General features: G+C 28.2%; 3 protein-coding genes across 3 annotated transcripts; 2 read left to right on the plus strand and 1 right to left on the minus strand.

The window, feature by feature from the left end:
* The first annotated feature begins 3555 nt into the window (after positions 1-3555).
* On the plus strand, positions 3556-5889 carry LOC135122136 (G1/S-specific cyclin-E1-like). Its single transcript, XM_064046358.1, has 9 exons — positions 3556-3728; positions 3820-3936; positions 3999-4110; positions 4181-4311; positions 5105-5261; positions 5320-5537; positions 5593-5638; positions 5724-5769; positions 5826-5889. The coding sequence occupies exons 3-8, from the start codon at positions 4065-4067 to the stop codon at positions 5738-5740; spliced, it is 615 nt and encodes a 204-aa protein (XP_063902428.1). The 5' UTR covers positions 3556-3728; positions 3820-3936; positions 3999-4064; the 3' UTR covers positions 5741-5769; positions 5826-5889.
* Positions 5890-6110: 221 nt separating this feature from the next.
* LOC135122141 (uncharacterized) lies at positions 6111-8565 on the minus strand. The gene is made up of 9 exons (XM_064046362.1): positions 8408-8565; positions 8082-8224; positions 7897-7997; positions 7416-7523; positions 6809-7093; positions 6649-6734; positions 6474-6592; positions 6312-6393; positions 6111-6259 (listed from the first exon to the last, which is right to left on the minus strand). The coding sequence occupies exons 1-9, from the start codon at positions 8514-8516 to the stop codon at positions 6111-6113; spliced, it is 1182 nt and encodes a 393-aa protein (XP_063902432.1). The 5' UTR covers positions 8517-8565.
* Positions 8566-12392: 3827 nt separating this feature from the next.
* LOC135122130 (small ribosomal subunit protein uS3-like) lies at positions 12393-13367 on the plus strand. The gene is made up of 3 exons (XM_064046353.1): positions 12393-12472; positions 12585-12732; positions 12801-13367. The coding sequence occupies exons 1-3, from the start codon at positions 12428-12430 to the stop codon at positions 13349-13351; spliced, it is 744 nt and encodes a 247-aa protein (XP_063902423.1). The 5' UTR covers positions 12393-12427; the 3' UTR covers positions 13352-13367.
* Positions 13368-13724: the final 357 nt, after the last annotated feature.

Consider the following 13724-nt stretch of genomic DNA (forward strand, 5'->3'; position numbering starts at 1 on the left):
ATATTCCCTTAAAATTCTTTAACCTCATCGAAATGCCACTCACGAGTTTTGGTTATAATATATTCTAACTGATACCTCCTTGGTATATCCTTACTTTAAAGTAAATAATAGATTGAAGATTCTGTATATAAAAAACGATTGCATAATAATAGCTTGATCGAATTACTTATTCAGATACCCACTAACACAAACACTTACATAAGACTTTTAACTGGAGAACTAGAGTTTCCATCTTTTAATAACAATAAAAGGCAATCAAAATCTTTAATATTAGCTTTAAAAAAAACTCTCGCTTTTGTATGGAAGTATACTATTTCTTTACCAGGGGAAGTTATCTTTAAAGCTCAAAATTGAATGCAAGTATAGATATCAACTCGCTCTTTACGCCAAAAAAAGTCATTAAATTTATATTCATATAGTTTTAGCTGAACTGGTTTCATGTTATTACTGTGTAAACTGCATTATTAGAGTTAAATTTATAAATAATAAGAAACAGTTAAATTAAAGTTTATAAGTACAAATAATATTTTCTGCTTTATTTTAAAAATGGCTCTATGATTTATTAAGAAGATAAAAATAAGTTATACTCTTTAAGTGTCGTTGGGCTAACTTTCCGTGGAATAATAAACTATAGAAATAGAAGCACTCAGCTTTTTTTGTATATAAACGTCCATAACGAATTTTTAAATTAAGTTCAATTCAAACTATGAAGCAATTTTGGATAGTAAAAGTTTTAGCAACTTGAGTTAAGAAAGGCTCTAATTAATTTTATTTCAAATTTTAAAATATATTATATAATCGGTTTGTTTTAATATTTTTAAAAAAATAATAATACCTTTTTAATTAAGTAGAGTTTTACAATTTGTTTTTTATTGAGCGTATACCCGTTAAAACGTACTTATAGGTTTTTTTCTTAGTACTTACTGAATCCGACAATTTTTTTTTGCTTGATGTATATATATTTGTGTATAGTTTAAGATTTAAAGTTATTAAATATTATAATTTCAGAGGAAATTCTTTTGTTGCAAATATAAGTGCCGAAAAGTTAGACAAATTTATTAATTTTTAAAAATTTCGCCAGTTTTTTGTAAAATTGCTTTCTGTCCAAAAAGTTAATTTTCATGTTCCTGAAAATTAATAGCTTTTTTAAAAAAATGTACAAGAAAAACCTATTTCAAAAAGTTGCAACTTGCGTTAGGGAATTCTCTAGCTTTCGTTTGAATGTTTGTTATATATATTTTATTTCTAACTCTATTATAAGTTTTGTTAAGAAAATACTAGAACGACTTAATTATTATAACTAAATAAAACTTTATAACTGACTCTTTTCTCTTCCCCAAATATAGATATACCAGCTCTTAAATTGCACTGCTTTGTTCTTTTTGCCCGGGACTTACTACTCTCTATGAAACTAAATAATAACCCCATCCCTTTTCAAAATAAAAAATTGTATGCTTAAAACTATCTTTGTTAATGTGACTTTAAAACTTTAATTAAAAAAAATTATTCTCTTCACCTAAAGAGTTAAACTTTTTAACTTTACTCTGTATAATATTACAGCATAACATTAAAATTATTATTATAAATTCCACAAGCTTCTAAAATTTTTATATAAAAGCTATAGGCTAAGGTTGCACACCTAAAATCTACAAGATTATAAATATAGTATATTTGAAACAGTTAAATTTTTTCTAAAAATAGTGTAATTATTTGCAGCTAAAACAGTACCTTGTAGTTCACAAAATAGTTTTTACTAATATGAAACAGTGAACGGAACATATAACTTTTTATAACTAACGAAATTGGTTTTGTGAATTATCGTTGGAATTAATAATGGTCTCAGTACGCTCACTTTATCTTTCGCAGTTTTTACGAGATTTTTAAACTTTACTCTTAAGTTGGTAGAAAGAGACCAAGTCAAACCACAGAACTTTATGGATGTCGAATTTGCTTCTAACTATAAAACGCTGAAAGCAAGTAGGTAACTTTACCACAATATTCTAAGCAAAACTAAGGTAAGTAGCTGCAAAGAAAACAAGCGCAAGTATATAGGTGTTACTCCGTAAATACTGCTATATATTTGTAGCCTTTTTTAACGGAAAGATATAAAATATGTAGAGTTGCATACGCAGCATCAAACATAACATAGATGAAGTCTATATCTTTTATACATAAAGCAAAGGCGTGTCAACTACGTCGGTTTTTTAAAAAAGATACCTATTTAGTGAAGCCGTAAGCAATTCAGACTATCACGCATTAGGCATATTAAATTTGTCATTATATAGTATTATTTCGCTTACAAAACTTTAAGGAAATATAATTTAACAGATGGGCATAATATGATCGGCTATATTGCTAACTGCCAATATTAATGAAGCTAATGTTTAAAGTTATTAAAAAATGGTCAAGACAATTTCAGTATACTTATAATTATAAGATAATATTTTTACTGCTTTTTATGCTAACGTTTTAGGACCATATTAATTATAATAAGAAATATATAAAGGTAATTTAGGTGTTTTACAGTAGACTACATACCCACACTGACAAAGTTGGACCTCCCAGATCCAATTTTAAAATAAAAAGCTTCGCATTCGGTTGGGCAGCGCCGATAGTATACTTAATCTTGATCTGAGAACTTGGCGCCGTTTTTTGGGAAAGAGCCAAGATAGTAATAAAATTTATATTTGTTGTAGCGCTGCACTCATATTTTAAGCGCTTTTAAAAGTCGTTGAGTTAATATTATGATTATTTTGGAGGGAAAATACCGTGCAAGGCCACGAATAACTATAAATACCTATTTTCCTGTCTGCTTTTCTGGTAAATCTATTCTGCTTTGTAGTTTCTTGCGTTAAGGTACTGTTCTTATGCTCATAATATATGTATTTTTTAAAATTACAGTTATTAAAGAAATAGAAAACATGGCTTCCTTAGTAAAGACTAAATTGACTTTAAATTCCAAGACAATTGGAAGTAAAACGGTTTGTATAGTCGAAAGTTTTGGCTATTAACTAGATAAATTTTATAGCTCTCTTCCTAAAAATATAGCATATCAGACTATTTAATATTATTGCGTATGTACTTGAAAACTTTTAATATTACCGTCAAAGTTGTAAAAATACTGTCTTGTAGCCCAACACATCTTAATTTCTCTTTTCACTACTCGCTGTTGAATAATTCCCATCTTAATTTTTATGAACTGGAATTACAACCATTATATATACACCGCTTCTATGTCCCCATATATTTAAATTTTAATAATTATTTTATATTAACTAAAAAAAAAAGTTAAGAAAACTTGTTACTACTTATATATACTTATACTTTATAGCAAAACATATTTTAATAAAAGTAGACTTTTCTTATCATGTATGCCCTTTTTATATATTTTTAAGGTACTTTCTGAAAATAAATACTTTGAAAATTGCGACAACTCTGTTTTACAGAAACTTTCAAAAACAAATTCCAGTTTTGAAATCAATCCTTGTGGCGAAATGGTTACTAAGTTTTTCAAAAAAAAATCCAAAGGGCAGAGAAAGTTTACTAATAAAGCTCAACTTAAAAACAAACATAGAATTAGTTTAAAAGAAAACTGTATTAATAGCAGTACAGCCAATGAAACTATTGGCCCTTTTAATGAAGTTCCCAATAGCGTGACTTACAACTGCTTGTGTGTTTCACTTAATCATGAAGTAATTTGTATATGTTCGGAATCTGCAGAATACCAGGTTTCACTGTTTTTTACATTTATATATTACTGAGATTCTATACAACTTTTGCTTATTGATATGTAATTTCCAATATTTATAATCATCAAAGGAATGGCTGTGGTGGTTTCAAAAAGAGAAAAAAACGCAGCCCTCGCTTAACTACTTCCTCCAACATCCAAGCTTAAAGACAGAATACCGAGAAATACTAGTTGAATGGCTGAGCGAAGTGCGAATAATTTAAATAATTTATTTTTATTTTTGTTTTAGCTAACAATTTTTTTTTTAAAGGTTTGTTTAGAACACAGACTTCAATCAGAAACTTTTTTTTTAGCGGTGAACATTTTTGATCGAGTCATGAGTTGTGAATGCAACGTGGATACTTCAGTCTTGCAACTTTATGGTTTCCGTGTTGTATATATTTTTTACATTTTAAAATCTGTTGCAAAAAAGTACTAAAATATAATAAACAGGCACTTCAGCTCTTTCTCTTGCCTGCAAATTCCAAGAACTAAAGCCCCTGCCTCCTAGCAAGTTAGCGGGATTAACTTTAGGGGCCTGTACCACTGAAGCTGTGATTAAACTGGAGTGCGTGATGCTAAATGTATAATATGAAATTTTTTTTACTAAAAATATATTTTATGAGTGATGGTTAAGGTATAAACAGAATACTAAACTTATATAGGAATAATTTGCATATGTCTTGTTAAAAGAATACTCCATTCTTTTTATTTTTTAAAAATTTAAGGTGCGCGTGACGCGGAATATATTTATAAACTTATATTTTTTTTAGTTTTTGCGAGAAACAATGTGTTTTTTTTAAAAAAAGCTAATTTTGCGTGGGGCTGAATTAATAGTTATAAAACAATACGTTTTTAGAAAATTAAATCGTGCGTAGTGCCGAAGGTATTATTATAAATTATATTCTACGTAAAGGATATAATTCGTGCGCGATGTTGAAGTAATATTGTAAATCTATATTTTTAAAAATATATTTCGTACACGTTGATGAAAATATTTTTTTAGAAATATATATTCGTGCGTAACGCTAATTGTATATTTTAAATTTTCAAAAAAATAATATAACTTTGTGCGTAATACTTTATAATTATAAATTTGTGTTTTTTTAAAAATAAATTCGTGCGGAATGCACGGTAATTGTATAACTTTAATTTTTTTTTAAAAAAAACGTATAAATGAAAATACCTTTTTTAAAGAATGTAATTTATGCGTTATACTACTCGTATAACTATAAAATATTTTTTAAAATTTTTTTAATTTTTGCGTTGCTAAAAGTGCAATTATAATTCTATATTTATTAAAAAATAAGTATGCGAGAAACTGAATATAAATTATAAATTATTCCCTACTCAAAACTTCAATTTATTTATAAAAAGATGCTCTCCTGGAACTTAATAACGCCCACGTCAGCTTCATGGGTTATAGCCTGCCTGAAGTCCAATATAGGAGAATCCTTTGCTCTACTCGATAACGAACAATACTTAAAAGAAAAATTTGAATTAAATCCTCGTCAACTAAGCGATTACAATAAAGGTTTCTAATTCTAATTAAAATATACTAATCTCTAACGCGCTACCCTTTTTTTCCATAGCAATGGAGCTAATTACGTTTGGGATCATGTCTATTGAATATAATAGATTTCCTGCATCTATAGTGGCTTATTCAGCACTAGATCTCACTAGATCCAGAACTAAAACAAAGGGTCTAAATCCTTCGCACTGGTACTCAAAAGAGATTTTTGAAAGTTGCAAGGTGTGGCTAAAGCAGTTCATGCCTTTAATAAGAAAACGTCACTTTATTAAAAATGAGGTAAACAGTCATACTCTCTAATTAAATTTTTTTACTACCGCTAAAATTAAAACAGGATCTGATTCATCGCCATCCTGAGAACTTGTTATCCTCATTTAAAAGTAAAAAAATAATTATCAATTTTTAGTTTTTGCGTAAATTTCTTTAAATTAATAATTAACACTCTATAACTTTTTTTTATTATAGGTTTAAAATGCAAATAATTGACTACCCTGCTTTATAAAAATTGCAGGTTTTGTTAAGCGAAATGGTTTATACTAATATTTACGCTGCCGTATCCATTATTAGTATGGACTGCAGCGACTCTAAAAATCAAGATGCACTTTGAAAGAAAAAAGGCGTAACAGAAATTTTTTTTGTATAAAAATATAAATGACACTTTTCAAATGCTTAATAAATATGTAATAAATCAAAGAAAACAAGCACGTGCTGTGCCAGGCAACGCGCAGTCTTTTGACCCTTCTCCTTTTTTTTTTAATGCTTAAAATTGTAGTAAATTTTTATTAAGTAAACGAATCACAAAAATAAAATAGTCTTAAAACTGGTAATATTTAAACCGAAATTTAAAAAAAATTAAAAATTAAGGCTACAGTCAAAATTTTGAGTTTTCAACTGGAACCATTTCGGGTGTCGCTCCTCTATTTTGCCAATTATTTTGTTTAAAAGGTCATGTTTCATGTCGATGCTTGAATTTTCACTACAGTTTTTTTCATCTAAGGAAACTAGTTTCTCTAAGTTATAAAAAATTTAAACATTAAAATATACAACCCATACCAAAAATAATGACATCGTTAGCTTGATCAATACAACCTTTTATTTGCTTGTTTATAACCATTGTAGCTGTGAGCTCTTCAGCCTTGAAAGAAAAATTAAACGCATATTGTAATAGTACATAATTATATGTAGAACGCTTTAAAAAAACACAAAAAGGTGTACCTTTTCAGAGGTTATTCCAAGCGTGACACCCAGCCAAGATATTCGGACTTGACTGCAAAATTTTGATATAGTGCAAAGATTGTGTTCAAGTATGGCTCGAGTCAACGCTGTTTGCCACTCTAACCATTAAAGAATGTATATTTTCAAAAGCGCATTTAATAAGAATTGGAAGTACCTTCCGCCAGCAAAGTTGCAAGTTGGATTTTTTTAAATTCCAAAAAGTAACTTCTCTCTTCAAAAGTTATTAACTGATCCAAGTACCTATAAACAGGTAAAAATTTATTATAAAGTGTAATACTTCTTTAAAAAAATTGCGTAGTAAATTTTAATATTACATCCTTTCCAGGAGTTTAAATAATATTGTACTCCTACACTGTCCCAGCTTATATAGGACTGAAAGCAAGCTCTTCTTACGCTCTCCTACGGAAGCTAACACCGAGCAGGCCGTAGCGCACTCTAGCACAAAAAGTCTCTGTTCTTCGGTAATATTTTCTTCGGTTAATAATGGTAGGCACAAATTAGCAGCTTCCAAATATTTTCCCACTGCATATAAACTCTTCGCCTCTAAAAAGTTATACTGAACGATAGATTGTTTGTCAACTAGCCACTTCTTTAGAGGCCTAATAAGGTACAAAAGCTCAATTAAACGGAAAACGTAAAAACTAAAATAGTAAAAGTAGGGAATACTTAATAAAACATATATATATAAAAATAAATGGTATACATATGAAAAATATGATAATCAGTTTAAATAAAACCGTTAAACTTCTTTATAGTACTCTATTGAAAGAACTAATTGTTTAAAAGATTTTCTACACACTTTTTAATACAATTAAATAAGACTATTAAGTAACTACCTATAAAAAGATGTTTAAATTCAGTTGACTATAGTTAGTTAAAAGACTAGTAAAATAGTGATTATAAAAAAAAAGCCAGGAATACCTTGCCTGCGTTTGAAGAACGTGATAAGCCTCAGAACTATTATTAAGCAAAAAATTTAATTTACATTTCTGCAAGATAACTTTAAACTTCCAGTGAGCAAGATTATTGCTAAAAATAAACAAAAAATTATCATTAAAAAGATTTGAATGCAGGTGCCTACGTAAAATTATAACCACAAGAACCATAAAGAAAAAACCAAAGAAAGTTAATAAGCTTTAATCGAAAGTAAAATTAATTTTAGAAGAGCTGTAATCACAATTTTAACTAGGCAAAAGTTTGAATGCTTCCAATCTTATATCTACAAAGTAATACTTAACGGAAAATATATATACATAAATTATTAAAAAAAAAAAAAGCAAAATAAAAAGCTAAGATCCACTTTAATATGTTATAAGCAATAGTCAATTTTTTCCCGAAAAAAATTGGAGGGCTTCCACAATAAATTTCACAAACAAGAGTATAAGAAAATAATAAAATCTACCTACTCAAATCTAATTTTAGGGAATGCAGGCTGCCAAGAGCCAGCTCATAGCGGTTCTGCGAGAAGAAAAGTTCGGATAATCTTAATTTAAGTAGTAGAGTCTACGAAATACCAGTTGTAATAAATTTCTTTTGCAAAAGAAAAAAAATATATTAATTGCACGATTACAAAAGTTAAATACTTACAACATCATCAAAATGGTCTCGCCTTTCAACGTTCTGGATTATATGATTCGCCACGTCGAAGGACAAGAAGTTAATATACTTCTCAGTAAAGTAAAATAATGACTTTGCTATACTGGAGCCTTCAAGCGTTTCATCATTAAACACTGTTACAATAAATTAAGAATTACAATTAAAACAATTGCTCAATTCATTGTATATACGTGCATGTTATTGAAGGCACACTTACCAAACTTAACGTTATTGATAAATTATAAAATTTATAAAGTACTGTAATCAATAAAGGCGTACGTTAAAGAGTTAACAAATATTAGAGGATAACAATTTACTTTCCGATAGGACGTTAACTAACAGCTGATCATTTTCTGCTGTTTCTAATTTTTTTATTAAACAGGAGACTTTATCTTTTAAATCTTTGGAAGGATTCAACGTTGACATTGCTGATAAAAACAAATATTTAACTCTCGTTTTAGTAGAAGTTTACAACTAATGATAGAAATTCAAGAAACTTTCTCCTCAAACTTATCAGAACTAGTAAATTGGGAGGTTGGTTCGATTTTTAAAACTATTTTTTTGGAAAGTTAAATATAATTATAAATTGTTTAAAGTTAGTAAATTGCAAAATAATTAAAGGGAACTTAACTTAAATATATGGGGGAAGTAACTTAAGTTAGTGACAGTGAGCGTCTCGTTGTTAGGCGAAGTAGAGTTCTATGTGTGTTGAAAATATAAAGGTTTGCTTGCTCGAGGTGTTCATTTATAATATTCTATCGGTAAAAATTAGAAATTTTAGCTTTAAATTAATATTAAACTAACTTAAAAAGGATTTGATAATGAATCTTTAATCTGTGCGTATACAAGTTAAAATTTTAAGTACAAAACCTTTAATTTATTACTCGCAAAACTTTCTAAGTTAAACAATAATAGTAACAAAATTATCATGAGTATTTAAAATTTAGTTAAAATTCGGTTTGTGTAGTGTGGAGAAAAGTATATGAGCATAGTAGTTGATAAAAAATTAGTTTCAATAATGTTTTAGTAACTACAAATTTCGCTGTTTCATTTAATTTATAAACCTATTATTAAAGTTTGCGATATTAAAAAATGCTCAAAAATGTATTAAGTGCCCCGAAATTTAAAAATTACAGGGAATGTATACTTTTTTTTTTTTAGTAAATAAAACTAAAAGTTGTCAAGGAAGATCAATGTTGAGCTCCAATTTTTGTAAATGCAGATCTCAATCCCTATTTTTCAAAGGTATAATGCCTATCTTTTTTAAAAAAAGAAGGAATTCTATACAGTAAATTGGGAGTTTTAAACTATATAATATAAAATTTACCATTTCTTTTACCCATCTTAACTTCTTCTTTTGAAAGAGTCAGCATTGAAACCGAAGGGCCGCTTTTTTATCTTATTATATATAAACTACACGATGTAAAGCAAACCTAGACTTAATCTCATCTTTAGCTCCTTCTATTACAGTTGCTAGCTATGAAACTGGAGGACTGCTCGTAAATCTTAACGAAGGAAAATAAAGTAAAGAGACCACATTATATAAAGATAAGTACAAAACTGAGTTAACAGAAAAAAAAGCTATAATAAAAGGAAAGAATAAAAACTTTTATTCTAATGTTTATTAACTCCACGATGTTAAGTAAAGCTGAACCTAACATATCTCCTCGCTTGCTGTAAACATTTTATGGAAGACAAGTTCTTAACATCCCTTAAGTCCGTCATAGAAACCATAATATAAGTTCTGGAAGATGAACTAAATTCATGAACTTGTAAAAGTTTATGATGGTCAAAAACTTTGTTGCTAATTCTTAATTTAAGTGTACACTGAATGTTTTAATATAAAACTAGTGATTCATTCGCACTGAGAGGATACTACAATGATAATATGTATTTTTTTTTTCAGTTTCCTGACTGAAGTAAAATATTTCACTAAATTTTAGTTTAGGCCCTTTAAAGTAAAGAAGAGAATATGACACATGAACAATATTTCAATTTATTATAAGCGACTGAGGAATTATACAATAGCAATAAGTTTAGGATTTTATTATTCCTTGAAAAGCTTTGTATGAAACATAAATAGTATTTTACGCAGAAAAAAGAATAGAACATTATTTGCTAGATAATCACGGTAATATTTATATATATAAATGAAAATTTCCACAAATTATAGTAGTTAAATTTAAACTAACTTTACAGTAAAGCTTTTCTATAATTTTCTTTATTAGAGTTTACCCATCAAAAGGGTTATTAGATTCGAATAATTTATGAAATTTAAATGAAAGGCACAAAGCTACATAGACAATTTTAATTAAAAGTAGTAACGAAAAGAAATAAAACTATAAACAAAAAGATATATTGCAGTGCTTTTTACTAACATTAACGCAAACTTTTACTATAAGAAATTATAATTTTTATTTTAACATAGAATGAATTTCCCAGGAAAATATCGAATTTGTAATGGATATATAACTCTAAATAGGATAAAGAGTTGAAGTAACAAGATTGACATTAGAAGAAAAATGTAACTTAGAGTACTGCATGAAAATAAAGTTATTTTCAAATGTTAGTTGCAATTTAGTAGGAAAAATTATATAAATATTTATTAAGAAAACAGCGGATTGCATTAAAGAAAACAGTAATTCTTTTTGTAAAATCCTATTAGGAATTCTTCACATTTAGTAGCAATACTCGAAAGTAAAAAAAGCACCACCGCGAAGTGCTTCCTATACTTAGCTTATAGAATAATAAAAATTTTGCGAATGAAAATTAAAAAAACAATAAACCTTAATCTCAGTTTAAAAAACTTCTGAAGTTATAAATATGCTTTTTTTTAAGGTGTAGCCTTCATCTAATTATATTAAGGTACAAAGTTTTCCTAATTATTAAATTAGACCCGTTTTTCTTAAAATCTTAATAGTATTTACTAATAGCTAACGTATTACAGCTGACAGATTAAAAAAGAAAGGAAGAAGACTACTATATGTTGAAAAACTATTAGTAAGAAGTATGCGCTCACCTCAATTAAACAGTTCTATTAATAGTTCTACATAAACTTAAGAGTATATATAATATATATTAAAATATTTAGAAATATAATGTATAGTATAAAAAAAAAAACTAGAGACTGCTTTTTAAAATTAAGTTACAATTCAAGTTTATAGCCTTGAAAGTAGAAAAAGGTTTATATTACATAACTATATTTTCTCGCTTACAAAATTATAACAGTTTCATTGGAGTCTTGTGTAAAAATCGTTAGATTGTGACGAGAACTTTAAAAACAGAAGCATTATTAGGAAAAGGCGTTCTTTTGATTTCCCAATGGTAAATCAATAAATAAAAAATGTTATACAGAATTTAAACAGGCTTTAAGACTCTTTTACCCGAAAGCTACTGTAATAAATAACCATTTTAGCCCTAGCAATACTTTTTTTTTAAAAGTAGTGGCAGTATTACCATTTTGGGCTAATTCGTTTAAAGTGGGTGTGTAGTAACTCGCTCATAAATTACGGAGCCTTTTAGTTTAAACAAAGAAAACTATACTTTGTACAATTAGGAGTTTCCAAACTGATGCATTATTAAATTAGTTTCAATAATGTAAAAAAAAAAAAGGAGATATAAACGACGTTTATTAAAAAAAACTTAAATGTGGGTTCAGAAACTTTAAAAGCGATCAAAAATTCTGTAAAAAAAGTTAAACCGTGCACAATTTATTTAATAAAAAAATAATAATTATAATTAAAAATTCTATTTTAAACTGACCTGTAGTTATAAAAGGTATATCTAACTGGATGCTTAAGTTGTATTAGGTTGTATATTATTAAACAGAAATAAATAAGTTGAGTAATGCGTTCGATAGCCTTTTAATTCTCTTAACTACGAACTATTTTTATTCTAAAGTAATATAAATATAAGTGTTTTTTTTAATCGGCTATAGCTATCTTTTCAAAATTGCTTGCTACAGTACTTTAACATAATATCTACCCCACAATTTGTTGATAAATAATAAATTGGTGGTATAAGTAAAGTAGTTAACACCAAAAATATGAAATTGACTTTAGTGGAATAATTTAGACAGAAATATTTTCCCTAACTTCTGCAAAAAATTACAAGCGAATTACCTAAACTTTTAAATAAATCTTTTATTATATATGAAAAGAAGCAATTTCTTGTAATTTGTATTATTGCTATTAACAACCTTTTGAAAAAATAAAAAGTAGCACATTTTTTAGCTCTATCTCACGTGCTTGTAGAGCTCCAAAGTTGATATAAAATTTATATTCATACTTGCATTACCTTCTCCTTTACTTTGTATTTTTGCTGGATTGACGAGAGTCATGTCTCTTTCCTTGTTTAATAGAAACTTAAGCAAAAAGAAAAAGGTTTGAAACCAGTATATGCTATTATTATCATTGAGTTCGCGAACATACTCTTTTTTCTTACTTTTTTTACCTTAGACATTGAACGTCGTCATGTTTACTATTTATATATTAGTTCGTTCTCGATGGGGTGTTCTTTGCTGAATTAAATGAATTTTTTACTCGTGAGTTAGCCGAAGCTGGTTATTCTGGTTGCGAAGTTCGCAAGTCCACCCACAAAATTGAAATTATCATCTTGGCTACTCGTACTCAGGACGTTTTGGGTCTTTTTTTTTTACCTTAAGGAACTTTGAAATATTAAAGCTTTTTTTAAAATTTTTTTATACAATAGGTGAAAAAGCACGAAGGATTTTAGAACTTACTACAGTAATTCAGAAGCGTTTTCGTTTTGAGCCAGAGTCTATTAGTTTGTTAGTTCAAAAAATACCTAATCGCGGGCTCTGCGCTATTGCGCAGTGTGAATCTCTCCGTTATAAATTATATAATGGATTATCAGTCCGTCGTGCCTGCTACGGCGTTTTGCGAGCTATAATGGAATCTGGTGCTAAAGGCTGCGAAATAGTTGTTTCTGGTAAACTCAGAGCCCAGCGAGCCAAATCTATGAAATTCGTAGATGGCTTAATGATACATTCTGGTCAACCCTGCAACGATTATGTAGACTTTGCCGTCAGACATATTAAGTTACGCCAAGGTGTTTTGGGTATCAAAGTAAAAGTTATGCTGCCTACTAACTCTAAAGGCGAGTTTCCCGGCTGTCCCGTTAAGCCTTTGCCTGATGTTGTTAAGATTCACGAACCAAAAGAAGATCTGGAAATTCTTGAGCCTTACACAGAAGTGGTTAATCCGGCCTCAGCTTTTCCCGAACAAATTGCGCGCGCTTAATTTTTTATTATTATTTAATTAATAAAGTCAAACACTTTCTCTTTTGTTAACTTTTGGTTTTTTGGAAAGTAAAATTTGGTTTATCACTTTTAAATTCCAAGGCATACAATAGCGCAACATCGGAATTTTACTAGCAGCTATATAATGTAACAACTTTCGCAGTAAAACTTTTTGATTTACTAAAACCAAATACTTTTTTAAATGTTCAAAGTTCAATTATAGATTTTTTGTTTGAAAATTATAAAGCCTTAAAAAATAAAAAGTTTTTGTTAGAATCAACTAATTATTAAATTATGTAACAACTTTAAAGAGCTAATAAAAATAAACTAAATTTAACTTTTATTATGTTTAGTTTGCACGAACAGCAAGCACT

The sequence above is a fragment of the Zophobas morio genome, unplaced genomic scaffold (genome assembly GCF_036711695.1).
Source record: "Zophobas morio isolate AGI-343-1 ecotype UQ-CSIRO unplaced genomic scaffold, CSIRO_AGI_Zmor_V1 ptg000896l, whole genome shotgun sequence".
Classification (NCBI taxonomy): Eukaryota; Metazoa; Arthropoda; class Insecta; order Coleoptera; family Tenebrionidae; genus Zophobas; species Zophobas morio.